The 27,318-nt window shown below is 41.2% G+C and overlaps 2 protein-coding genes and 1 pseudogene across 2 annotated transcripts; all 3 read right to left on the bottom strand.

The window, feature by feature from the left end:
* Window positions 1-6,292: 6,292 nt before the first annotated feature.
* LOC103713665 (pathogenesis-related protein 1B-like) lies at window positions 6,293-7,223 on the bottom strand. The gene has a single exon (XM_008800671.4). It carries the CDS (start codon window positions 7,140-7,142, stop codon window positions 6,564-6,566), a length of 579 nt encoding a protein of 192 aa, XP_008798893.2. The 5' UTR covers window positions 7,143-7,223; the 3' UTR covers window positions 6,293-6,563.
* A 2,214-nt stretch (window positions 7,224-9,437) lies between these two features.
* LOC103713690 (pathogenesis-related protein 1 pseudogene) lies at window positions 9,438-10,371 on the bottom strand (annotated as a pseudogene).
* A 10,501-nt stretch (window positions 10,372-20,872) lies between these two features.
* LOC103713666 (pathogenesis-related protein PRB1-2-like) lies at window positions 20,873-21,586 on the bottom strand. Its single transcript, XM_008800672.5, has one exon. It carries the CDS (start codon window positions 21,541-21,543, stop codon window positions 21,055-21,057), a length of 489 nt encoding a protein of 162 aa, XP_008798894.2. The 5' UTR covers window positions 21,544-21,586; the 3' UTR covers window positions 20,873-21,054.
* Window positions 21,587-27,318: the final 5,732 nt, after the last annotated feature.

The following is a 27,318-nucleotide window of genomic DNA, read 5'->3' as shown; positions in this document are numbered from 1 at the left end:
CATGAAGTTACGCTAGATTGATTTTGTGATAAAGAAGCAATGGACTTTTGAATCTAAAATATTCTGGGTCCATTACCTTGTGAGAACCTTTTCCGTATATCGTTCCAGATTTCTTTAGCTGAATTGATGTGTATAAAACACTATCAGCTAGTTCCTTTGAAATCAAGTTGACGATCTATGAAGTGACAATGTCATTGCATCGAATCCATAACGAAAGTAATGGATTAGATGCATCTAGTTTGAGAAGTGATCCATAAACAAATGCAATTTTATTTTTTGCACTTAAGCCATTTCCATTGATCTGCACCAGCTTGGATAATTTTCTCTAGTAAGTGTTTGTGAAACTAAGATGGTACCTGGATTGTCTCCATAGTGCAGGAAGTACGAGCTTGCCTGATCATCAGATGTGCTTGAAGGAGATGATGAGTGAAAAGAGTCGGCTGCAGCGTTAGCCATTGAAACTTGCTCTGATAGTATATCAAAAGAGAACTCCTGAACGAGGAAGATAGGAGGAGGAAGGTTATATATCAAGAAGGAGAACTTCTGAACAGGAGAAGGAAGATGATGAGAGGAAGAATACTACTTTTATTCCTCCAAAAGTCACACCTTACATGCATTGGATCTCTATTTATAAACAGGACTTAGTTACTGTACACAGTTGATACAACTCCACCAACTGAATTCAGTTGTTAGTTAGCTTCCTCTTTATCCCCATAAGCTCCAGCTCAGCACCAGCTCCTTATCGTAATCCACATCAGCATATATGGTGGCATATCTGTGGCATATCAGGCGTATCAGCTGTATCATGAACAGTGCAATGAATAGAGAACTGAAAATTGTGAAAGTTCAGATGATATATATATAAGCTGTTTTGGTTCAATGTACACCTCATAACCATTGGATTTCAATAGAAAGACAAGGACAAACGAACAACTACAGTCTCTCTAGTCCTATTTTGTAAGCAGAGCATCTCATTTCATGGAAAAAGCAGGATGCTTCCGTCTCGTAGTATTTAAAAACTTAGGTTTAAGGGATCATAGCAACCTACTTTGGGTTACAGCCATCACTCAAGAACAATACGTAAAAGCCAGAAGAGAACTGCATATTTGTCCCCATACGTACGCGTAGTCCATCATGTAGCGTACTTTCTTCGCTTTTATCTCAAGTGGATTTACATCCCCGTTTCGTAGGAAAAGGGAAAGGTGTTTTGCAAGCCACACAGCAGATCTTTATGTTTAAACCCGCAACAGAGCTCATTTAAGCATGAAGTTAGTATGCATACGTAAACTGTTTCAGCCTTTAGCATAGCTGAAACCACCACTAAGTTACTCTCAGAATTTAAATCTATTTTATTTGAGCTATGCAAAAACCTCTCAATTTAGATTCAAATAGGTCTATTTGTTTGTTTGTTTCGATTTTGTTAACTTAATGATTATACCATCCTATGCTTGCAAGAGTTTCTAGAGAATGTCTTGTATGGGGTTTGACTTGGATTTGAGATTGCATGCTAAGGTCAAACTTCTTATACGTTGTACCATTTCCATACGGGATTCCCAAGTCTTCTCTCTCGTGGACTCTATGCTCAAGGCTGATTCATGTAAATTTGTGTTCTTTGTTTTCCGTGTTTAGTATAAGTTTGTTTTACTATCCTCTTCACAAAGAACCCTACTTTCTGGTATTTGCAACTTTGAATTAATATCCTTATTGGTGCATCTTCTGACTCGTAAGACCAGATCATAATACTGTATTAATTGGGCCACCAAATGATCTGATGAGAGTACTGAGCCCTTTTCGCAAATCCAAACGAAAAAAATGATGCCACACACTGGTGTGAACGTGTCTAACATACAAGCAAGGTAGCCGTTTACTGATGCATAAGCTTACACATGGCCCATCTTATCCATTTTTTATAGACTCCGTTACTTGTCTTACATATCCAATTGACCTGCATATTAGTTAATTTAACCAGACTCAATTGTCTACAAGACTTTGTTCAAGTGATGCAAAACTGTATACATCATCTAAAGTTAGAGGAACTCAAAGTGCCACATGCACAGCATGAGACTTGAATCTAGATTAATTTCTTCCTTGAAAAAGTCACCAAACCGCTGAGAGTGAGCCTCTTGGTTATATATTTCTCTTAATCTGGTTTCTTATTTCAATATTTCAAATGACTGATTTTTTTTTTCCGGTTTTTCTTCCTCTCACAAAATGAAAGGAACATTTATATTTAGAAAAGAACATTTATATTTTGCAAGGGGGAAAAAAAATATGGGACCAACAGGTTGATCGCTGAACGAGAATAATTACGCACCGTCTCATTGCATTGATTGGGGCAGCAAGCAGACATTGTCATAAAATACTAGTTAATGTAAGGGGTTCTACCGTGCACGATGCCACGTACAGTGCTTCTCTTGTAGCCAACTTATGTATACATTAATATATAAAGATCTAGGAAATACCAAGCTAACATCTTACTAGAATTTCAAACCTCAGTCTTGTAATAGGATTAGTACTAAACTATGAGTGCTTTGGTGGCATTACGTGGTGATGTAAAGAGGGAAGAACTCAGCAAGCATAAGTGCCAAAATAAACTCGATATTCTTAATCCTGACATTTAGGGTCGCCGCAGCACCTCATCCATATCCTCTACTTTTTTATTTGACGTCTACGTCCATTATACCTCATAGAAGTCAACTTTTTTTAAATTTGCATTAAGTAAGACTTTGGATTTGTATTGTATGACAATCCCCTAACCTCCCATTCGCAATTGTTTGGCTAATGATCTATAAATAATTGTATCAAGTTGGCAGCTATTTTTAGCGCGCGCACCAGATGGATAACATTTCTTGACAAGTGGACAAGAAAAATGCGGTGCATAGAAATTAGGATATATAGTTACAGAAAGATTTGTGTATATTGAGCGACCTAAGCATATTTATATGATATCTTCCATGCTTCCATTAAGAATCTAGTAAAATTGTGAAAACGTGCAAATTTGTTGTCTATGTTTCATTTAAATACATCTGGCAAGACATACATATGATGTTACCTTTGAGCATCATTACAACTGGCTGGAAGGAGAGTAAAAACAAATAGGACTACCAAAAAATAAAAGCTCCATTAATTGGTTTTCTAAGCATTTGCCAAGTTGAGAAGGATGTGATCGTACCGGCATTAGAGAATTAAATCCCGTTTAGAATTCATGGTTAGCATGGGATAGATGACCTTCTAGGTAGTCCTCATCTTGGAACTTTAGATATTTGCATTAAAAAGAAAAGTTAAACCAATATGGCCCTCTTAAGACTTTTATTTTAAGAAGAAAAATAGGTTACTTCTTTGCTTCATATCATAAGGAAATAAAAACAGAGAAAATACATGATATGACCAGTTCAAGCACATAGATTTGAAATACAGAAACTTAGGAAGAGAAGATGCAAAAGCCATTGAGGGCCACTCTAGCCAGTAGAGAGAAATACCAGCACGGATATTTGAAGGTTGACTGACTTTGGATTGAAAGATAAGTTTGTTTCTTTCTAGTTGAATTTGCTATAAAATAGCCCATAATTCATAAATATCATCCAGATTTCTGATTTTTAGAAACAGGTTCCTTGGTAAGAATTCTAGAGATCTTAAAACTAATTTGGCTGCCCCAATTAGCTTGGTTTATGGCTAAAGAAATCACATATCTGCTCTCTCTCTTTTTTTGGTACATAAATCACATATAAACTAGCTCGATAAGGTAGGCTGCTTCCCCTTCCCTCCATTGAAGACAGTACTGGTCCAAGCTCCTTCCTTTCCAATATGAATATGAGCTCCCCGAGTGCTTTCTTCAGGTGTGTTGGGACCCGAGTGCAGTTCAGGTTGCAGTTATTGGTCAATCGGATCAGTGCATGCATTGTAGGGTTCAATAAATTTCTGGTAAATGGAGTTGTGTGGTCTCGGTTATTTACGGAGATAACTGTCCTTCCAAGAGAGAGAGTTTATGGGCTGATCAGAGGGTGCACAGAGGAGAGGTTAATGGTTGAAGGCTGGGCCAATAAAGAAATGAAAAGGTGGGCAAGGAAACAAGTTGGCCTTGGTTGAGAAATTCAACGCCTCGGCCGAAAAAGCATGCATACCTACATATATATATATATATATATATATATAGATATATTCGTACCCGCACACATATAAAGAGAGAGAGATCTACTACGACCTGCTCAGGTTTAGGTTTGATGATGGAAGTTCTATGTCGATGTTTCGAGCAATTGAATGTAATCTACTACTTATAAACTATCTACATATGAAAAATATGTCATTTATATATAGATTCCGAGCCTATGTATCTACCGGTCAAAAATAATATAAACTATTAAATTTATTGGCCACTTGATGCATAGACTAAGAGTCTCCAAATTATTTGATTTTTGGTATATAATCTGTTTAGGCATAGTGGATTACATCTAACAACTTTGATTAAGTGAAGATCGCTCTGCTAGTAGACATTTACACTTCTAATATTAAATAATCATCCTAGCTATCTATTTTTTTTTGCATCATGTAAGATGGTGCAAGATTAGATCTAGTTTCTAAATTGTTTGATCAATAACAAGTCGATACTTTATATATGCTTACTAACTTATTTATATTTGTTCTAATAATTCTATTGCCGACATCAATGTTTTAAAAAAGAAAACTGTTCTAGTTGCCTTTGTATATTTTGCATGTAGGACTATAGTGGATAAGATCAACTAATGAGTTAGTATTGAATATAAACAAGTCAGAACTTCCCATTTGGCTATTAAGTTTTGCTTGTATATTTCAAACAATTGAATTGGTAGCATCAGCAATTTGAAAGGCAATTGTTGGTTTTGGCAGCCCACGTTTTTCAACGTGGAGGTATAAATTGGTATTGAAAACGGCAAGTTGGTGCTTTCTACTAACTTAAGAGGAGGATATATACTTTTTTAGACATTATCTAAATTCTCGTTATGCATATTATATTTTTGAATTATGATCTTCGAAAGTGAATTGATCTCTAGGTGGCCTAGGCCATGGAAGCCTTGTCCACTACCCAATTTACTGACTATAGTATTTTAGAGGTTTAATATCATTTAGGTTCATGAAGAGGAGGATTGGGAAGCATTTTCAAATTAGTTCTAAGAAGTTATAAGAGATACAATTATTAGGAAAGATCATGCGATATTACATCGAAAATAATAGCTAGAAGTGGTTTAGTTTCACTGCAATATTGGAATGTAATCTCTAGTTCTCTTCGGGGGAATTAGAGATGAAATTGAGACTTGTGATTAAGATTGTAATTTCCACGCAATGAATTCTCATAATGGTGCTGCTTCGGAATTTCGAAATGTGATAGTGGAAAATAAGGGGGGGGGGGGGGGGGGGGGGGGGGGGGGGGGTGGGGAACGAAAAATGAAGCCACAATGAGAACTTTCTACTGCATACAGCTGTCCTACGCGAACTTACAATTGAATTTGTCCAATCAGAGCACCACACGTGGAAGTCTTGATAGCTCGTCTGAAGTGGTAATGGCACAAAAGTAAAAATTACGAGTAAATATCTCGGGGAGGCTCTCGGTAATGATTCATCCAATGATACACCATTCAAATCTAATTGGACATTATGGGTGGCAACCTACAACCTCTCTCAAAAAAAAAACTAGTTAGAATGTGTTAATTTCATTCATTGGCGTTACATAAGTACCTAAGATCTCCTTATATGAGTAGTGTGTGTGCTTAGTCCCATATTGTCTACACATTATTTAGATCTTGAGTACTTATATAGAGCCAAAAACTTGAATACTACCTTCCGGCTAGCCTTCGTGATTAAAATTCGGAGTTGTTACAAATAGTATTAGAGCAAATGCGACCTATGAGTTATGTAGACTAAGGAACACTATAGCACGAGTCTATTTGGATAGACTATGAGTTGATTGTAGTGTTTGGGATTAGATCTATGGTAGTTGTGTTTGAATTTGAACTAATTAATGTAGACCCTTAATCTGGCGAGGATGTCAAGATTTAAATAGAGGAAGTGTATAAGAACCCATAGGAGCATATGTTTAGTTTCACATCAGCTATGTACTGTATAGATCTTAAAAAATTATATAGGGCTAAGAAATCAGAATAACATGCTTTCTGGTTAGCATTTAACATAGATTATGTGTCCCAACATTTTAGTACTATTTAAAAAAATATATAAGTATTTTCAATGACACCAAAATCCTCAGCTGATAACACATACAAATAATGGATACAACTCCATATCCATTATTTACATAGCCATGTTTAAGAACACAGATCCCCCTTTTATTTATCTATTGAAGTAGATTGATACAACTCCAGGTGTAAACCACCATGGGAAACGGGAACAAAAAACATATTACAATGTAACAAGCGACGAGGGGAACAAAGTTCAGCCCCATCAAGATGAGATCAGCTTTGCAGCATACCAAGCAAACATCACATTAGAACGACCAACCGGATCAATAGCTTGCTCGAATTGCCAATGCCTCGAACAAGGGGCAACCAAGGCATGGCAGGCCATATCCCATCACCCTACTCAGAGGATAAGGCGTGAGCCCCTTCCGCAACCTCCGCGGCTTCTTGGGCCTCCAAAGCTTCTTCTGCATCGCTTAAATATGGGCGACGTCCGGATATGTTGCCCGGGGGGTTGTAGCTGCATATGATGAAATAGTTACCATTGTTGCACCGCACGCGTGCGCAGCCGACCCGCACCGACTCACGCCACACCACCTGAGTGTAGTGACCGCAGACCTTCCCCCGTGCGCAGGTGTTGCTCCGGTAGTTGTAGAACCGCCGCTCGTCCACCCATGCGCCCACCGCACGCGCCGCGGTGGCGATGCTAGGGGAGCTCATGTAGAGGTTCTCGCCGTAGCGGCCGCCGGAGTGAATCAGCCGGCAGTCGCGGGCCCTCTGGTTAGCATAGTTGAGAGCGTAGCGCTCCAGGGTGGTGTCCCATCTCATGGGGGGCACGCGCGCGCCGACGGCCCTTCGGGCATCGTTGTGGGGGCGGAGGTAGTCCTCGGGGGAGTTCTGGGCGACGGATGGATTGGTGAAGGAGAGGCATATGGCACTTATTGCTGCCAAGGCCAAGCCAAGTTTCGAGAACCCCATTCGTTTGTTCGATATTTGCAGTATACCAGGAAGGAAGACTGCTTTCTCGAGGCTGCGAGTTCGAGCGATTTTATAACAATGGATCGGGTTTCAAGGCATGTTCTTTCCTCTCTTCGCGGCAAATTGTGCCACTAATTACGTGGAGGTTAAGTTGCCTTACATCACGCAAACTTTTTTTTTTTTTGAAAAAAAGATTATGTATTCTCCGGCTGCAACAAGGATAAGTTATTTTATTTTTAATTTAATATAGTTGCTTAAGATATAAAACAAGTCTGAGACTTTTCGGATGAATCTGGACCTGTATTTTAAGTCCGTCAAGTTGGTTCGGACTTGAAATGCGAGCATGGTTGTTAAAAGGGCTGGACTCGGGTTTAGCTCTGAAAGCCCGGCTCGAGCCCGGCCGGCCCGGATTTATATAGTATTATAAAGTTTTTATTTGTTTTGATGGTACAAAATTTGAAAGTTAAGTGTGTGGCCTTTTCCTGATTAATGCAATAAAAAGGGCATAGTCGTCACGAAGGATGGAGCAGGCCTTTGCGAAGTCGTGCTATAATTAACTCACCCAAGTACGTTCAAGTGTTATGCATGTATTAACTGATTGGCTTAATGAGTGTCGTTAATAGGACAAACACCATAAAACATCCAGTCAAACCATAATTTTTTGACTTGATTATAGGGGGCTAACCATGTGGATGATTATGGTGGGAACATGGAGTGGGTGACTTTGCAAGTTGGGAGGCATAGCTACCGCCCCAATGGGTCAAGGTACTGCAGGCTTTTGAAGTTTATTTTTAAATGTTTTTAAATTAAAAGAAAAATTTATGAAGCTTAAGGCCGGCGATGAGGAGAAATTGGATGTGATAGCTGCTTTGATGAATTGCAAAAAAGACACCCTATCTTTTACTTACTTGGGCCTGCCACTATTAGACAAGAAACTTATGAGACAATGTTGGCTTCCGCTATTAGGAAAGATAAGTAGGAGATTGGCTACTTGAAAAAGGAAGATTTCTCTTATTGGGGGTTGGCTTACCCTTATTAATAGTGTGATGTGAGCTCTTCCATCTTGCTATATGTCAGTGTTTAGATTACTAAAATGGATCCTTAAGAGGATTGATTAGATGCGGCGTGCATTCCTTTAGAAGGGAGTGGGCAAAGTTAGAGGCTTCCATTACTTGGTGAATTAAGATTTGGTGTGTAGGTCCAAGAAACAAGAAGGGATGGGAATAAAAAATATTGAGCAGATGAACCTAACATTTCTTGCAAAATAGGCTTGGAAGTTATTGTAGGTCACTGGCTCTCCTTGGTGGAAGCTTATTCAAAAAGTTTACTATCAGAGGAAGAAATTTGGGATGAGAATTTTAAAAACTCTTAGAAGCTTGTACCCTATTTGGAAAAACATCAGCAAACAACTTGAAGCCTTTTGGAACTGCTTGTAGTTTAAATTGGGAAAGGACACGAACATTCGCTTTTGGGAGGATAGCTGGCTGGGGCCCTTGAAGCTCTCTCTTTGTTTACTGCGCTCTATGCTAATGCAGTAAGGTAGAACTGCACGGTTGCCTCACAGTAGTCATGGAGAACACTCTCTTAAAAGTTAAAGTAAGAGGACCTCTTACAAGACAACAGATGGATCAATTATATATCCTCAAAGAAGCTGTCTCTCTCATGTAAACCGTCTCAAATTGACGATGTCCCCTGGTAGAAACTCTCACAAAGAGGTTGACCCTCATTTCAAACTTTGTAATAACTTCGCAACATTGGCGCCGCACGTTGAGAGACATTAATTTATCTTTTTAGAAAAAACGTTGACTCATATCAGGATGTAGAGCTTATATAATTGCACATCGAAAATACAGAGACCCTTCAATTTACTTATATATATATATATAGTTGCAGTACATAGCACACTATGTTCGAGACGCCAACTATGTTTGGCTTGCTATCATGATGGGCAACAGCCATCTAGTTTTAAAGTAGTCAACACATCACCGATTCAAACATGCTCAGCCTTCTATGGTGCAAAATATGCACCGCAGGGCATCGGCAATTAACATACACGTCTTAGGCCCTACTTACATGACAGCACACGATAACTGAGAACTCGAGCTCACTCGTTCGAATCATGCGTCATGTGCCTTTGTTCTCATGCAAAGTTTTTGGATCCGGTGGCGCATGTTCTAATGCAAGTGCTCCTAAAATTTTACTAGTAGAAGGACAGCTGGAGGAAATACGTAAACGCAATCCTACACGTGCATAGTTTTTTTGCTTATGAGACCATGCAAGCCTACACGTGGCACATAAGGACCCATAAACTCCCCTTTCATTTATTTGAGAGGAAATACGTAAACACAATCCTTGGTATGCTACCAAGGAGGGATATATGCATACACACACATAGAGCAACGTTACGACAGCTATATAAGCTTCAACCCATCACTACGTACGGGTCGGCTACATAGCACAGCAATCGAACTTCACTAAACAAGCAAGCGAGAAAGGGGATGCACAGGGGGTGGGGCTATATCACCCTCCTATCACACTACTTGAGCAACAACGTCCTCCACCACGTCCACACCTTCTTCCTCGGCCATCTCCATGGTTTCTTCCACTGCCACTTCAACAAGCTCCTCCATGGCACCTTCCGCAGCCTCCATTGCTTCCTCACGGGTGCAAGGGTATGGCCGCTGTCCTGGCCTGTTGCCGGGGGGGAAGTAGACGCATATGATGAAGTAGTTACCATTTTTGCACCTAATGCGTGCGCAACCAAGCTGCGTCGATGCTTTCCACACCACCTGCGTGTAGTGCGAGCATGTCTTCCCCGCAGCACAAGTGTTGGAGGGGCAGCGGTAGTTCCGCTTCTCGCTCACCCAAGACGCCACCGCAGCGGAGGCGGTGACCCTGCCGATGTAAATGTTCGAGCCGTAGCGGCTTCCGGGTGGGGGAACATTCCTGCAGTCCCGGACATGCTGCATGGCGTACCTCCGGGCAAAGTTTTCCAGAGTCCTGTTCCACTTCAGGGGGCCCACGCGCACTGCCGCTCGGGCGGCGTTGTGGGGGCGGAGATATTCTTGTTGGTTATCCTGGGCTTGGGCGAGGTGGGCAGTGGAAACGTAAATAGCACTCACTATAGCGAGAGCCAATGCAAGCTTCGAGAACCCCATTGTCGTTGGTGCAAGAGCGGAAGAGTGTGTGATGGGTGAGAAGGCGAGGGTGGCTGGTGGTATTTATAGATGCGGAGGAAAAATTATTAGGTAGACTTAGTCTATCCTGTGGAGGGCATCGCGCCCTTTATTCGCGGCAAATTCTGCCAGGTTAGGTAGTCTTCCATCACTGCTGTTTAATCTATATAGCCATAACAATCGATGCTCCCAATCAAGTAAACATGGTTATATAGGCTTATGATTCTTTAAGATAAGGGTTCTTGGAAGTTTTGTGTAGAGACTTAGTTAAGGTATCTCCATGAAGATGTGGAAACTTGTGTTCAACAAAGGGAAGGAAAGCCATGCTGCTCTTACGCGAGCTCTGGCAGCTCTGCTCTCAGTCATCATTTTCGCTTTCTTGGTTTACAGAGTAAAAAAAAGGTTTAAAAGATGAAAGGAAATGAATATAGAGGTTTACAAAGATGAAAAAAATTAAAAATAGAGATTTACAAAGATGAAAGGCAAGGACAGATGGACATCTACGGTCTCCAATATATGCAGAACATCACATTTCATGGAAAAACCGGATGCTCCCGGCCCGTAGTATTTAAAAACTTGGTTTGAGGGATAATAGCAACCTACTTTGGGTTACAACCATCACCCAAAATCAAGCTATCATAATGTTTACTTTCATTTTCTTCTTTAAAATCCATTTACAACCTATTGGCTTATTTTCACTAATTGCTTCTTTCCCAAACGCAGCATTTTGACATTTCATTGTCTCTTTCTAAGTTGCAGGATCTGCTTCTGTATTAAATAATATGGTACATTCTTACCAAAGATCCTTTTGTCCTATTTGCTAGGAGCATACAAAAATCCAATCCAAAAAATTTTTCCTTTCTAACTCTTTTACTTCTTCTAGGTTCAAGATTTTCTTCTTTGTGATTCTCTAAGTGTTCCTTTTTGGAAGATGATTTTGTTCTGAAATATATACTTTAGGTTTAGGAATTGAATTAAACATATTTTCATCTAATATGATATCTCTTGACTCAATTATAGTATTAACTGCTATTGAGACATTAGGTTCTACTTCGGTCAATCTATATGCCTTACTATTTTGTACATATCTTAAATATATGTATTCAATTCCTCTTTCACCCAGATTTCTCTTTTTGGATTTAAAAATTCTTAGAATAGCTCTACATCCTCAAACTCTTAAGTAGTGTAGATTAGGGTTCCTTTTCTTTCAGAGTTCATAAAGAATTTTATTGCTTCTAATACAACTCTATTTAATATAATAAGCTGTAAACATAGTTTCACTCTAAAAATTGTCCTAAACCAGAATTAGAAAGCATTGCATTAACTATTCTGTAAGCACCCTATGTTTCATTATGTCACACCATTCTATTTTGGTTAGGTGTAGAAGTTTCATAAACAATTCTAGTGGATTCAAAATAATCAGAATCATAGCATTCACTACCTCTACTAGTTCTTAAATTTTTAACAAATGTCTAACTATACCTCTGCCACCGCCACATGCTGCCGCTACCATCGTCACTACCTCCGCCACATTGCTAGCACCTCCACAACCATCACTAGCATCATCATTATCAATAACATAACTATTTCTACTATACTATCGCTACCATAGCTGTTACCTCCATTACATCACTGGTGCCCTCACTATTACCATAGCAGCGGCCATTGCCTCGCCTTCATCACACCACCGCCATTATCATTATCCTCTCTGCTATACCACTATCTTAAGAGTATATATTCATTTTTTTTAAAAAAATGCTTATTATATTCTAGTCTTTGGAACCATATTTGAGATAGACTTTGGAACTATAGCCGATGACTTTTTCTTTGGCTCGATCCCTTAAAGATCGATATGCATGCTTCCGACCTCCATTTGGGCAACGCACATGGAAGCCATGCCAACTTGTATTTAATTCTCACAGCACGTTTAGATAACTCCCCTTATCAAGTTGGCCTGAAGTTGCGTGCCATCGGAACTAGGATAGGTGCAAGAGATTTGTTATATCAGATCATCTTAGAATAGCATATTCGCATATACATGCCGAGAGATTCTACTCAAGGTCTGAATAATTGCACTATCATATTACAAACCCTCATAGAAATTGATATTGACGGCTACAACAATTTTTTTTTTTTTTGGTCCAAACGGCTACAACAATTTTGATAGCCCACATTTGTCCCATCTTGTATGTAGATTTTTTAATATTAAAATAATATAGTTAAAATAACATTATAAAAAAATATAATATAAGGTACTAAAAAATAATAATGTTATTATACAACTCACTTTTCAACCAATAAACACTTATTAAATTTTCAAGTGGTACATATATCTTTGGATTAAAAAAAGAGTAAAAAAATTTGAATTTTGTTTATTTAGGAAAATAATATGAAAACTGATATTGACTGTTTATTTACCCATCTTGTATGTTTTAGATTTTTTTAATATTCAAATAATATTGTTATGGAAACAATATAACAAAATAGAATATAAGGTACTGAAAAAATAATAATGTTATTATCCAAGTCACTTTTCAATCAATAAACAATTATTTTCTTCTCAAATGGTACATATATTCTTAGATAAAAAATGAGTAAGAAATTTGAATTTTGATTGTTTTGAAAATAATATAAAAACTGATATGGACCGTTACAAGAGTTGTGACGGCCAACATTTGCCCCAACTTACGTGTTTTAGATTTTTTAATATTAAAATATATATTAATATTAATATTATAAAAAAATAACATAAGTTACTGAAAAAATAATAATGTTATTGTCCAAGTCACTTTTCACTCAATAAACAGTTATTTACTTCTCAAATGGTACATATATTTTTGGATAAATAATGGGTAAGAAAATTTGAATTTTTATTATTTAGGAAAACAATATAAATGCCAAATAATTGCTGTTGTTCTCATTATATAGCAGCTCTTATAATAGATTAGCAATTAATTATCTTTGTTATTTTAGTATTCATTGATAAAATATACAAACATTATATATATTCCCCTTTTAAAATCATTATAGGGATTGTTATAATATTATAACCTCCATTATTTTTGCAGATTTTATACTTCCCTTCATAAATTTTAATATCGCTGTTATTTTAACATCGCGGCAAATTCTGCCAGGTTAGGTAGTCTTCCATCACTGCTGTTTAATCTATATAGCCATAACAGTCTATGCTCCAGTAAACTAGATGGTTAGGTAGGATTACGATTCTTTAAGATAAGGATTGTTGGAAGTACTGTGTTGAGATTTGTTAGGTTATCTCCTTGAAGATGTGGAAACTTGTGCTCCAACAAAGGGAAGGAAAGCCATGCATGCTGCTTTCATGCGAGCCTTGGCACCTCTGGTGCCAAGCTTTGCTCCAACCTAACAGCTTAACTCTCACTTTCAGTCATCTGTTTTGCTTGCTTGGTTTCCACAATAAAATAAAGGTCTAAAAGATGAAAAGAAAGGAAATAGAGGTTTACATAGATGAGAAAAATAAAAATAGTGGTTTGCAAAGATGAAAGGCAAGGACAAACGGACAACTACAGTCTCTAGTATTTGGTAAGCAGGGCATCTCATTTCATGGAAAAATCGGGATGCTTCCGTCTCGTAGTATTTAAAAACTTGGTTTGAGGGAGCATAGCAACCTACTTTGGGTTACAACCATCACTTAAGAACAATACGTAAAAGCCAGAAGAGAACTGGACGTCTACATTTGCCTCCATACGCGTAGTCCTTCATATAGCGTACTTTTCGCTTTTATCTCATGTGGATTTACAGCCCCGTTTCGTAGGACAAGGGAAAGCGGTTTTGCAAGCCACACAGTAGATCTTTATGTTTAAACCCTCAACAGAGCTCATTTAAGAATGTAGTTAGTATGCACACGTAACTGTTTCAGCCTTTAGCATAGCTGAAACCATCATTAAGTTACTCTCATAATTTAAATCTATTTTATTTGAGCTATGCAAAAGCCTCTCAATTTAGATTCAAATAGGTCTGTTTGTTTGTTTGTTTGTTTGTTTCGATTTTGTTAACTTAATGATTATACCATCCTGCTTGCAAGAGTTTCTTGAGAATGTCTTGAATGGGGTTTTGACTTGGCCGGATTTGAGACTGCATGCTAAGGTCAAACTTGTTATACGTTGTACCATTTCCATACGGGATTCCCAAGTCTCTTCTCTCGTGGACTCTATGCTCAAGGTTGATTCATGTAAATTTTGTGTTCTTTGTTTTCCATGTTTAATACAAGTTTGTTTTACCATATCCTCTTCACAAAGAACCCTACTTTCTGGTATTTGCAACTATGAATTATTATTATTATTATTGGTGCATCTTATGACTCGTTAGACCAGATCATAATACTGCATTGGGCCATCAAATGATCTGATGAGCGGACTGAGCCCTTTTTGCAAATCCAAACAAAAAAAATGATGCTACACACTGGTGTGAACGTGTCTAATATACTAGCAATGTAGCCGTTTACTGATGTATAAGCTTAAGCATGGCCCATCTTATCCATTTTTTATGGACTCCGTTACTTGTCTTACATATCCAATTGACCTGCATATTAGTTAATTTAACCAGACTCAATTGTCTACAAGACTTTGTTCAAGTGACGCAAAACTGTACATCATCTAAAGTTAGAGGAGCTCAAAGTGCCACATGCACAGCATGAGACTTGAATCTAGATTAATTTCTTCCTTGAAAAGGTCACCAAACCGCTGAGTGAGCCTCTTGGTTATATATTTCTCTTAATCTGGTTTCTTATTTCAATATTTCAAATGACTGAAGTTTTTTTTTTCTTGGTTTTTTCTTCCTCTCACAAAATGAAAAGAACATTTATATTTTGCGAAGGGGAAAAAATATGGGACCAACAGGTTGATCTTTGAACGAGAATAATTATGCACCGTCTCAGTGCATTGATTGGGGCAGCAAGCAGACATTGTCATAAAATACTAGTTAATGTAAGGGGTTCTACTGTGCACGGTGCCACGTACAGTGCTTCTCTTGTAGCCAAATTATATGTACAATATCTACAGATCTAGGAAATACCAATCTAACATCTTACTAGAATTTCAAACCTCAGTCTTGTAATAGGATTAGTACTAAACTATGCGTGCTTTGGTGGCATTACGTGGTGATGGAAAGAGGGAAGAACTCGACAAGCATAAGTGCCAAAATAAACTTGATATTCTTAATCCTAACATTTAGAGTCGCCGCAGCACCTCATCCATATCCTCTCTACCTTTTTTATTTGATGTCTACGTCCATTACACCTCATAGAAGTCGGCTTTTTTTAAATTTGCATGGAGTAAGACTTTGGATTTGTATTGTATGACAATCCCGTACCTCCCATTTGCAATTGTTTGGCTAATGATCTATGAATAATTGTATCAAGTTGGCAGCTATTTTTAGCGCGCACAGCAGATGGATAACATTTCTTGACAAGTGGACGACAAAAATGTGGTGTGTGGAAATTAAGATCTATAGTTACAGAAAGATTTGTTTATATTGAGCCACCTAAGCATACTTATATGATATCTTCCATGCTTCCATTAAGAATCTAATAAAATTGTGAAAACGTGCAAATTTGTTGTCTATGTTTCATTTAAATACATCTGGCAAGATATATATATATATATATGATGCTCAAGTGTGTCTCATATATATGTGCTCAAGTGTGTGCATGATTTATTGCCATATTTTATGTTGGATAAAAATTATTAGACACAATCCTAATTTAATGACAACCATTGATATTTTGATTAATCTCTTGAATCTAAGAGTATACATTAAATCAATCAAATGCAAGTACATTTTTTAGCAAACACATTATAATGTAGTGGCATAGCATATTGGAGCATGTTTTACCTTAATGGGCTGGCTGAATCTTATTAGTGGGCAGGTTGACTAACGCAATGGATTAGTCCAAAATTATAAGATCATTAAGCCCAAACAATTTAAACAATTTTTCATAAGACCGAGTTAAACACATTACACACATAATATGTCATATTTGAACCAAATAATTTTGTGATCATTAAAATATTATAACACACATGCATAGTCTTATTTTTCTCAACAATTGAATACTCTTGGCTCGGACTGACCTGAGCAGTCGGGCACTGTCACTCGATCAACCTAATCTGAGGAGATGAGACCGTAGTATTTAATTTTAACTTCTAAAATTATGTTAAAAATTAATAATATTTTAATGATATTAAACAGGTGCACCTGACTACTGACTTGTTTGCTTGAAGTAGGATTTAAAGCAAAAAGAGGTAAGTAACCTAATGGGTCATCAGGCTCAGGGAGAAATGCAATTGGACTCATACTAACCAACCCAGATGGAGTGATCATGAAGTGTGCACCGTGGTTCAAATTTCCAACGTCAACTAATGAAGCTGAATATGAAGCACTCATCACCCGGCTCAAGCTTTCTAAGAAGCTTGGTGTTCAGCAACTAAAGGTCTTCAGCAACTCATAATTAGTCGTCGGCCAAGTGCGAAGAGAATTCAAAGCTTGGGGGCCATTGACAATCATATATCTACAAAAGATAAAAGACATTATCTTAGCCTTTCATAATTTTGACATACAACAGATTTCTCGAACGAAAAATGCAAGGACCGATCTGCTGTCAAAATTGGCCACATCAGAGATTGTCGACTTGACAAAGCCACATACCTTGAAGTCCTGGTGATGCCGAGCATTGACGAGCCCGACCTTGTAATGAACACTACTGTCGAGTTGAGCTGGATAGATCCTCTCGTCGACTTTTTTGAATGATGAAAAATTGTCTACAAATCGGACCGGAGCATGCCAAAAAATGCACCAAGTGCAATTGAGCTAGAGTTTGTACGGCTAGCGTTTCATTTAGAGTTGCAAAAAGGATAGTTGTCCATTCACGTGCAATAGAGCAGTTACACACTCATTTCTTTTTGAGAAGATGCTTTCATGAGTTTCCTGTCTAAGATTTTCGTCTTATGCAACCCATGTCGTTACTTTCTTTTTTTTGTATGGATAGATTGTTATGGTTCAGACTAGTTTTGTGCGGATACTTCTCTATTCTGACTAAGTGTTTTTTGGCTCTCCAAAAGCACTTTTAGATGAAATAGAGGTGTTTGGTAAAAATTTTGGAAAACGGGGCCTAAAAAATTTCTACCAGAAACTTTTCGACAAACATACTTCTTACTGACTATCTCTGGAGGAGATCAGCTTCCCCACATCTCGGCTGCCTCGTTCAGCTCAGTTCTCACCAACCTTAGAGTTAGCCGAGCAACGCTCCGACCTCGGTCTAAAATTCTGCGGCAACAAGCATCATCAGTGACGACTTCTCCTTTCCCTCTCCTCTGTCTTCCTCCTCCAGTGGTACATGCATCACGCTTACTGCCCAAGTGCCGCATTCTTCTACCTCCACTCTCGTCTCTCGAGCCCTAATCTTCTTCAATCGAAGCCCGCATTTCTCCAAATCCCTCTCGGAAAGCTTTATCTTCTCTATTGTTTTCTTTCTTTTTATTTGGTAGCAATCACAGCTAATATGGAGGCATTTTATTAGCTTTGTGTACTGCTGAGTTGGTACGTTACGATACAATTTCTCACAAGCCTCAAAGCATGTCGGTATCTTGCATGTCCGCACTAGTGACAGATGTGGCAATTTCGTGTCTCTGTTTTCTTTAAACACATCTATTTTATCATTAAGCCCATGGATTGCTTTGGCATGACGCCTTGGGTGAGGAAGGATCGCATCCACATTGACAGTAGATATGACCCATATCTAACATGGGAAAGAAAGAAGTATAATAGACCTTTTGTTTTTATATATTATATTGGAGGGGACTCCTTTTTAAGTATTTAACCGAGTTTTCCGGGAATATATGAGGTACCAAACGGCATTTCGTCCCTACTCTTCAGCTAAAATTTATGAAAACAGGCCCCAAAAAAATAAAGAAGCCGAAGAAAGACCTTTAATTACAAGGTTAAAAGGGGAATGTAACTGGTCTAAACGTGGGAATAGCTTTCACTTAAATGGGGTTATCTGCAGTTGGGATGAGTACTGTAATCAAGAGACACTGGGAGTAATACCAGCATAGATGGCTAATGCAAGAGTCTTATTAAAGAAAATTCTAAAAAACAAAAAAAAAAAAGAAAAACTGAAATAATATAACGCTCTAGCAGGAGATTATTAAAGCAGCATATATAGTCACACAAATGATATAATATTCAAACTGTATCAACATGGAGCTTGTCTTTCAAACAAACGTAATCTTTGGCATAGGCAGGGGCGGCCTAATATATTTGGAGGCCTAAGGCGAACTTACTAAGGAGTTTTTATTTTTTGAAAAAATAATGAAAAATTTTAATAAGTGTAAAATACTTTTAAAATTTTATTTAAAAATAATTTCTCTAGCCTTTTGAGATGCAAAATTATTAATCAAACTTTTGTACTCAAGATTCATTAAAATACTATTTTCAATCGATAATATAGCTAATCCATTTAATCTTCCTTCGTCTAAGGGTTGAGCCGGCCCTGATTCGAACCGATCCGATCCGATCTCCTATTAGGTTGAGCCTAGGTACAAAATTAGGACCTGAATAAGGAACTGAGTTAGATCGGGATCACTCATGACCCAATCTGACCCGACTGGCCTATTTGCACCCCTAGCCGTATTATATCCCGAATTTAAAATGTGATAGCTATAAGACGGCAACATGTTATTTTTAAACTATGGTTAAAATCTTCCATCACTATTATTTTTTCACCTAAATATTATGAGCATACAAGTGAAATTAGTAATTCACTAGTAGGTGAAATACCTGCATTAATCTGATCTGCTTTGTGTATAGGAACCCTATCAAGATGGTGAAGGAGCATGCAGAGGCCTTGCTATCACAGTGTGTGGCATTCTAGGGTGCTGTTTATTTGACTTGTGAAGGTGTAGCTAGATGTCTCAAGCAATGTTCTGATATCTGGGTGGACCATCACTCAAGACCTCTACTGTATCGGGTCGCTCAGAAACTTGATTTTTTCTTCGAAACTGTTTTACCTAGTGGGTCGAACGGTCGAACCGGCTAACCCGGACAGACCAGGACCCTAAACTTAGATTTGATGTAGTATTTGGATTACTCTAGTCAATCCTCTTATAACACGAACTCTTTCATGCTAAACATAGATCATGCTGGTCAACTAGATTTTCCGCACATAATTTGGACAATTAGCATAGAACTTTTTTTGTTATTAAAATTTATTTATGTTATAACAGCAGTTATAACTTATTACTTTTCACTCAAATAATTCTGATCTATATTTTTGTGGATCGAGTCGGGAGGATCGGGGGAGATTGGAGGCAATTAGGTTTATTGAAGTCGTGAAGGGAGGAGGCGTCGAGGGCCTCGGCCCGGAGTGTCTCCCTCGTCGTCCTGGACCGGACACGAAGCTTCATCGGTTCGTCGCTTGGGAAGGATTGCTGGGTTGGAAGTAGCGGGTGCAGGTGCTTCAGAATCCGTGTGACGGGTTGGGACTTTCCTCAAACGCCTGGTGAGCACCCCTGACGACAGAAGCTCTAAGAAGCAAGCGCATCGATGGCTCCTCCGAGGAAGATAAAATTCAAAGAAAACCGAAGAAGGCGGTTGATCACCTACCGGAAGAGAAAAGCGAGCCTGGCGAAGGCAGCCTCCGAGAATCGAGCTCTCCACCCTCTGCAACGTCCCTACAGCCGTCGTATGCTTTGATCCCGATGGTGGGCCTTTCTACGAGCAGGAGCCTTAGGCCAGTCGCCTAAGGGTCGGGCCGGCCCTGGCCATAGGCCAACTAAGAGAAACCAGAGCTCGGCCCAAACATCAACCAATCTTGTCTGAGCTTGAACTGGGTCTATACCATCACGTCTAACCTGCCCCAAGCAAGCAACAGGCACCTCATGTGCTCTTGATGGAAGTGCAAGAAAGAGCCTTTGAGATGCCCCTTCTTTATCTTTTCCTTTCTTTTTCTTTCCTTCTCCATAGGAAGTGGAACTGATGGAAGAAGGAAAAAAAGGATCAAGCCAAAGCGCGGAAAGAATCAAGCCTGACAACGTTGATCTCGGTTGAATTAAACGACCAAAAAGATTTCGTGATCGGCAAATATGCCCATCGGTCACTTTCGCTAATCTTGTGTACGTATTTGCATATGCTATACAAAGAAGACAGTCAAATTTAAACTAAAATATCAGGGTATCAAACTAATGTACGTGGTATTCTCCAGCTAAAGTTGATCACGATATGCAATATTGCAAGAGTTGTCAATGGGCGAGCAACTTCGCCTAACAGATAGAGATTGGAAGCGTGGGACTGAAAAGTTTGGACAAAAACATCGTACGTTCACGCGCGCCAACAAGATTAGACCTAATTAAGAACTTCTAATGCTCTGCACTGAAATAAAAAACGAAATAATTATTTCGGTGAACTAGGAATCAAAGGTTTATGCCAAAGACACCGTGCATGGGCGTTACTTCGTTACAGCATGTTTTATTAAAGTTTACATCGTCCAATATAACAATAGTACTGCATCTTCTTCTCAGTGTATGTTCCCACAACATCACCCAAACCTTTTCATTTCATTGACAACAAGGATCATGACAAGTTCTCGAATCCCAAACGTCCTCATGCATGCCAAGGAACCATTATTCCACTTCTTATTTTCTAAACCATATTTCTTAATTATTACTATAACAATACTTTCCCTAGCATGAGAAGACCACGTCTAATTAATACGGGCGCTGCCCCACGATGTTGCCGGCAGGCTTATAGTTGCAGGTGATAAAGATGCCACCACCGCTGCACTTCACACGAGCACAGCCGATGCTGGTCGAGGCACGCCACACCACCTGGGTGTAGTGCCCGCACACCTTCCCAGCGGCGCAAGTGTTGCTGTTGTAGTTATACCACTGCTTCTCACCTACCCATAACTTCACAGCGTCGGCAGCCGTGACCTCGGCACCGGGTCCCCCGACGAGGTTCTCGCCATATGGCCCGCCGGAGTGGACGAGCTTGCAGTCTCCGATCCGCTGGTTCGCGTAGTTCTGGGCGTAGGCCGCCACGGTGCTGTCCCATGACACCGGGCCGACGTTGACGGCTGCCCGGGCTGCGTTGTGGGCGCTAACAAAATCTTCGGGGGAGTTTTGGGCAATTGTGGTACCGACCATGCGCAAGGCCATGGCACAAACCAACGCTAAGGCTAAGCTGGAGGAATTCATGGGTTCGCTTCTCTCTTGCAAACTAGTTCTTAATGTTTACTGTGATTCGAGAGCATGGGGGAGGGGGTATTTATAGTCGAGGCATGGTGTGAAAGTCCAGGATGGGCTTGGAAAAAAATCCATCGTTGCTTAGAATTATCAAAAGCCTCTCGCTTAATTTCCACAGTGAGAACTAGTCTTCGGAGAATTGCCGCAAGTGGCGGACGAGAGCGGTGCATGTGTGCATACGTCTGCCTGTCGAGAAATAGATAAGATCATGCGTTGATTGTGTCACGGTTCTCATACGGATAGTTCGTTATCGTTCAGAAATACCGAGCTCGTTAAAGAGCGCGCATTCACTTGTTGGCAGTCCCTTCACGGTTGTCCTGTCAATACGGATAGCTTTGGTTGCATTTTTCTGAGATTTGGCCGGTTGCCCACCCACGTTAAAACTCTCTTCCATGCAAACGGTGAAAAGATGCAAGGTTTAAAAAGATTAGGCAACTTATCCACATATTTATTTTATGGATCTGATATCAAATTCTGAATTTATAGGAATTCAGTTCGGCTATTTGGAAACTCTTCTTGTGGGGATTGTTTATACATATGTTTAGTTTCACTCGGAAATATGTGAGAGTTTTGGATATTTAAGTAAAGCCAAGGATCTGGATTTATAATTTGTTAATTAACTATTTTTGAGTAAAATATTGAGTTGTTTTAAATAATATTAAAGCTAATCCATGGCCTATGTGATTAGAGGATATTGTAGCATCAGTTCTTTTAATATTGACTACGAGCCAATGCATGATATTTCTAAGTGGATCCTTTTTTATGAAAATATTAAGCTTAAATAAGAAGAGTATGTGAGGTGTTATAGGAACATGCTTTTTAGTTTGGTCCGCATTTTTGAAGTTCTCGGGTATACAAACAGTCCAAGGATCTCAATTAGTAACTTCCATAGCTAGCCTTTCAAAGTAAGATTCTGTGTCAATACAAATGGTATCAAACCTAACCTAATCCATAGGCTGCATGGTTAAGAGACACTACAGTATTAGTCTTTTGGGGGTTAATTACCAGTCAATTATGGTGTTTTGTATTTGACTCCAGCCCTGACAAGAATGTCCAGGGTCTAGTATGTTAGGACGTATATAGATGTGTGTATGGTCCCACATCAAGTATGCAATGGAGAGATTTTGGATACTTAAGTAACAATTCTAATTAATAATCTTATTGTCGGCCCTTTTGGGTGAAGTTTTGGGCCATTATTCTCCACTTAGGGAGAAGTCTATCCCTAGATAATTATGAAATTGGTGATCCATAGCATTACACTAACGAAGGAATGGAGTAGGTATCATAGCTGAAGAAGATGTGGTCCGTGCTTTTCTTGCTCATCCAACTTCCTACTCTTATAGTCTAAATTCCAGTTAATTTCAATAAAGAAAGCTACAGAAAAACTTTCTTAAGAAATCACCTTTTTCTTTCTTTATTTTTAATTTTTGCTAAAGCGGATGCATCATACATGGCGGGTATGAATACACCCAAAAAAATCAAAAGATAACAGTTCCCAGAGCGCTCCGGATAAGTCCTCCTCGCCCAGCCAAAGGGTCTTCCCAGAATGGTTAGCCTCGCGGTACACATGCTTCGCCTGAACGACCATCCCTCCCACACACCATAGCCCGATATCCCTGAACAGTGGATGCCTATCGCCCTTAACTTTGTCCCCAAAACCGATATGTCGAAGATCTGGCAGCCACCAGCCGCAATCACCCTGAAGTCTAAGACCTCTGATGACGAAATCCGCCCCTCCTCTGCTTCCGCCATCCAGTACACATCTGTCGAAGTTTACCTTAAAAAAACTCGGAGGTGGGGGCTCATAGGTGAAGAACACCGTACGGAACGCTCCATGAGCAAAAGAGGAGCCCAAGGTATTCCGAGCTATCAAAGGTCCATCCGATAGATGCGACTGAATAACCTCAACTGCCTGGCTCCAGGCCCACTCAACTACAAATCGCAGAGGGGGACAGCTCTCGCCAAACATCCAAGCATTTCTGGATAGCCAGATCTGATATGCCGTATAGGTCACCACAGTAGCTGCTTGCCTAGAGTGCGGTGATGCCACCCATCATCTGGTCATCTGTAGAAAGGACGTCGAGTCACGCCAGCCTCTGGGGGGACCCTAGCAAGCTTCCAGATCCACCTCGCACAATGGCACTGGAATAGAGTATGGTCCACAGACTCAACCTCCTAGCAGAAGGGGCATTGGGGAGGAATCTACAGACCCCTACTACTCCAGACTATTTTCGTCGATAGCCTACCCCAAGCAATCTCTAGAGAAACAAAACCACTTTCGGATGCAGATCGAAACCTCAGACCCATGTGCAGTCGACCCCTGTGTCCTGCATACTCCGAAGAAGGCCGAGAACATCGCTGACCCTGACTCTCGATCTGCATGTTGAGCTCCATACCCGCACATCAGGGCAGGGAGAATCTAGAATTAGTATTGATCAGATCCTCTCCGCAAGCTGGTCACAAACAACTGGGCTAAGCGGGTCATATCCCAGCCCGCCCCACCAGGCTGCAGGAGGTCACAAACTCGCAGCGCTCCCAGGGCGTCGATAATAACCATAGTCGGCCACCGCCCTACTAGAAGCGAGTCCACCTAGGAGTCTGCCACCGCGTCCACATTCTATCCGTCACATATCAGCCACCTGCAATGGGACAAAATCAAAAGCACATTCCTGTCGATCTCCCGCCATAAGGGGAAGCAACGCCGTCTCCTAGCTTGAGACTCGCCAATCCGAGCCGAACTATATCGTGGACGCCATCATCTGACTCCAAAAACATACGGGCTCCAGGTTGAATCTGGCCGCATGCCAGACGATCAGAGTCTCTCTCCTCGTCAAAAGAGACTGCACGCCCAGCCCTCTAGCTCGGATCGGAAGACAAATCGACTCCCAAGCTGCAAGGTGCACCCCGTGGCTCCCGCTGAGGGACCCCTAGATGAATCTCCGGAGAAGGCACTCGATCCTAGTCAGCACTGTTTTTGGGATAACAGTGTGAGACATGAGATAGACTGGCATGGAGAATAGGACCGATCTGACCAGGATGACTCTACCCATCATGGAGAACGGCATCGCTCTCCAACCCTCCAGCCGCTCCTTGATATGCTGCACCACCTCCTGGCACTCGGACACACGTAGTCTCCTCCCGGAGATAGGGACACCTAAGTAGCACCACGACCCCTCCAACTCTCTCATCGCAAAAGAGTGCATGGATCTCCTGCCAAACCCGCAACTCTATACTCGGGCTGAAGCAGATGGCGGACTTGTGGAAGTTCACCCGCTGCCCAGACGCCCCGTAATAAGTCTCCGAAATCTACTTCAATGCACGCGCATCCCGGACCCACACCCTAGACAATTGTCAGCAAATAAGAGGTGAGATATTGGCCGAGCCCCAGGGGCCGGGACATAAGCCTCCAGCTCATGTGCCCAACACGCAGCCCGCAATGAGCGAAAAACTACATCAGCACAAATAATAAATAAATACAGAGATAAGGAACATCCCTGGCGTAACCCGACGGTCGAGCGAAAGAAGGGCGACGACGTGCCATTGATCAGGATTGAGAAGGAAGGCCCCAAAACACAGCCAAGTACCCAATCGATCCACGTTCTGTGGAATTCGAAGCTCTCCAATGCCTACTTGAGGAAGGGCCATCGGACTCTGTCATAGACTTGGCCCATGTCAAGCTTGACAGCCATAATGCCGCGATGTCTCAAAGCTCGATGCAAATCCCACATTATCTCCTGGGCAATCATAGTATTATCTGAGATGCTTCTTCCTTCAATAAAAGCCTCCTGTTCCTAACAAATAAGGTCAGCGAGCAAAGGCTTCATCCTGCCTACAAAGATCTTCGTAACTCGGTAGTACAGAGACTAATAGGCCTATAATAGCCCGGTTCAACTACCTCACGCCGTTTTGGGATCAGTGTGACTAAGGTAGCCTTCCAATCTTCCGCCATGAGTGCCGAGCTGAAAAATAATTGGACGGCCTCTACCACTGCCCGCCCAACAATACCCCAGTACCTTCAAAAAAAGAAGGGGGGAAAACCATCGAGCCCTAGGGCTTTATCCTCCCTAAGAGCCCAAACCTCCCTCCTTATTTCCTCCTCAGAGACTGCCCTAATCAGGGCAGCATTCTCTGTTGCCCCCACCATGGTCATTGGTCGCGGGAGCGAGGTGTCGCCTCAAACTCCGCCATCCTCCATCCACCTAGCTCTAAAGAAGTCCACCATGGTACGACGGATCACGCTCTCCTCCTCCACCCGCTTCCCAGTCCCAACTCTCACGGAGCGAATTATGCTCCTCTACCATCTAACGATGGTCGATTGGTGGAAAAAGTGGGTGTTTCTATCACCCTCCTTCATCCATTGTACCCGAGACTTTTGTTTCCAGAACACCTCGTGCTGCTGCAACAGTAAGTGGTGTGTAGCAAGATGCCGCCGGAGGGAGCCCAGGTCAGCTTTCGACAGCCCGCCCAACCTCTCCTCCCTCCCTTGGTGCTCGCTTATAGATTCTTTCACCTCCTCCAGCCTCCTAAAGATATCTCCCACTACCTCTCGGTTCCATCTTCGGAATCTGCGTCTAGTCAACTCCAGCCTTCTCGAAACTCTTTGCATGGCGTCGCCCCGCACCGGCAACACCCAAGCCTCCCGGACAACGTCCCAGGACTGGGGGTATTCCAGCCACATCTTCTCAAACCTGAATGGGGGTCGTTGGTCAACGTCATCTACGGTAGAGATCAGGAGCGGGCAGTGGTTAGATGCGATTCGGGCCAAATGACATACCAGAAAAGTGGGAAAACGCTGAATCCAGCATAGAGACCCAACCGCCCTATGAATTCGCTCCCAAACTCTGGCTCGACTTTCACCATTATTACATCAGGTAAACTGCGGACTGAAAAAACCAAGATCCACCAGTCCGTTCCTAGCTAGGAACTCACGGAACTCTCTCCTCTCTACCTTGTCGGTGTAGGCACTACCCCTCCGTTTCTCGTCCGGCCCAAAACATAGTTAAAATCACTAGCCACAAGAGTCGGAACCCCCAAGGAGAGCAAGCACGAGATCTCCTTCTACAACACTCTCCTCGTCTCGTATTTAGTGCTAGCACAAACACCACATAAGATCCAAGGAGGCTCGTTAAGTTCAGAGATTACCATAACAATTTGTTGGGGAGAGTTCCGAAACACGTCCACCATCGCCACCCCCTGATTCCAAAGGAGCAGGATGCCCCCTGATGGCCCCTGGGACTCCACTGCGAAGGACTCCCAATCAACCCCTAGGCGGTTCTGAATCCGATTGAGGTTGTGGCCAAACAACCGAGTTTTGCACAAAAAACAGACGTCCGGGTCATGCACATGTACCAGATGTCTAAAGGATGATTTGAAGGAGGGCTTAGCCGCTCCCCTGCAATTCCATCCTAGAATCTTCATAAACCACTACTTTGTAATGTGGGCCCCCGCATCTCTGCATCGCAGGCCCTAGCGGTGTCCTCCTCTGTCTCAATCCACTAGCTGCCGAGAACGGTCTCTCCTGCCCGGCCTGGACCATCGCCCATTGCTGCCATCTCGGCATCATACCAGAAATCAGGCCCATGCTCGGAGGCCCGAGGAGAGTCCACCCCCAGGCTTCCCAATTGGAACGGCCCAACATCACACCTCTCACCTGCAGCATCCGAACAACTCCCCATCACCGCACCCCTCACCCGGCTCACCGTTGATCTGTGGACGAATTGGTCGATG

This window comes from Phoenix dactylifera, chromosome 1 (assembly GCF_051530095.1).
Source record: "Phoenix dactylifera cultivar Ajwa chromosome 1, Ajwa_hap1_PhDact_Kaust_v1.1, whole genome shotgun sequence".
Classification (NCBI taxonomy): Eukaryota; Viridiplantae; Streptophyta; class Magnoliopsida; order Arecales; family Arecaceae; genus Phoenix; species Phoenix dactylifera.
This window is presented reverse-complemented; position numbering and strand designations above follow the sequence as displayed.

Excerpts from the sequence above, each read along its gene's own strand:
- LOC103713666 (XM_008800672.5), bottom strand. The coding sequence starts at position 21,543 with ATGAATTCCTCCAGCTTAGCCTTAGCGTTGGTTTGTGCCATGGCCTTG.
- LOC103713665 (XM_008800671.4), bottom strand. The coding sequence starts at position 7,142 with ATGGGGTTCTCGAAACTTGGCTTGGCCTTGGCAGCAATAAGTGCCATA.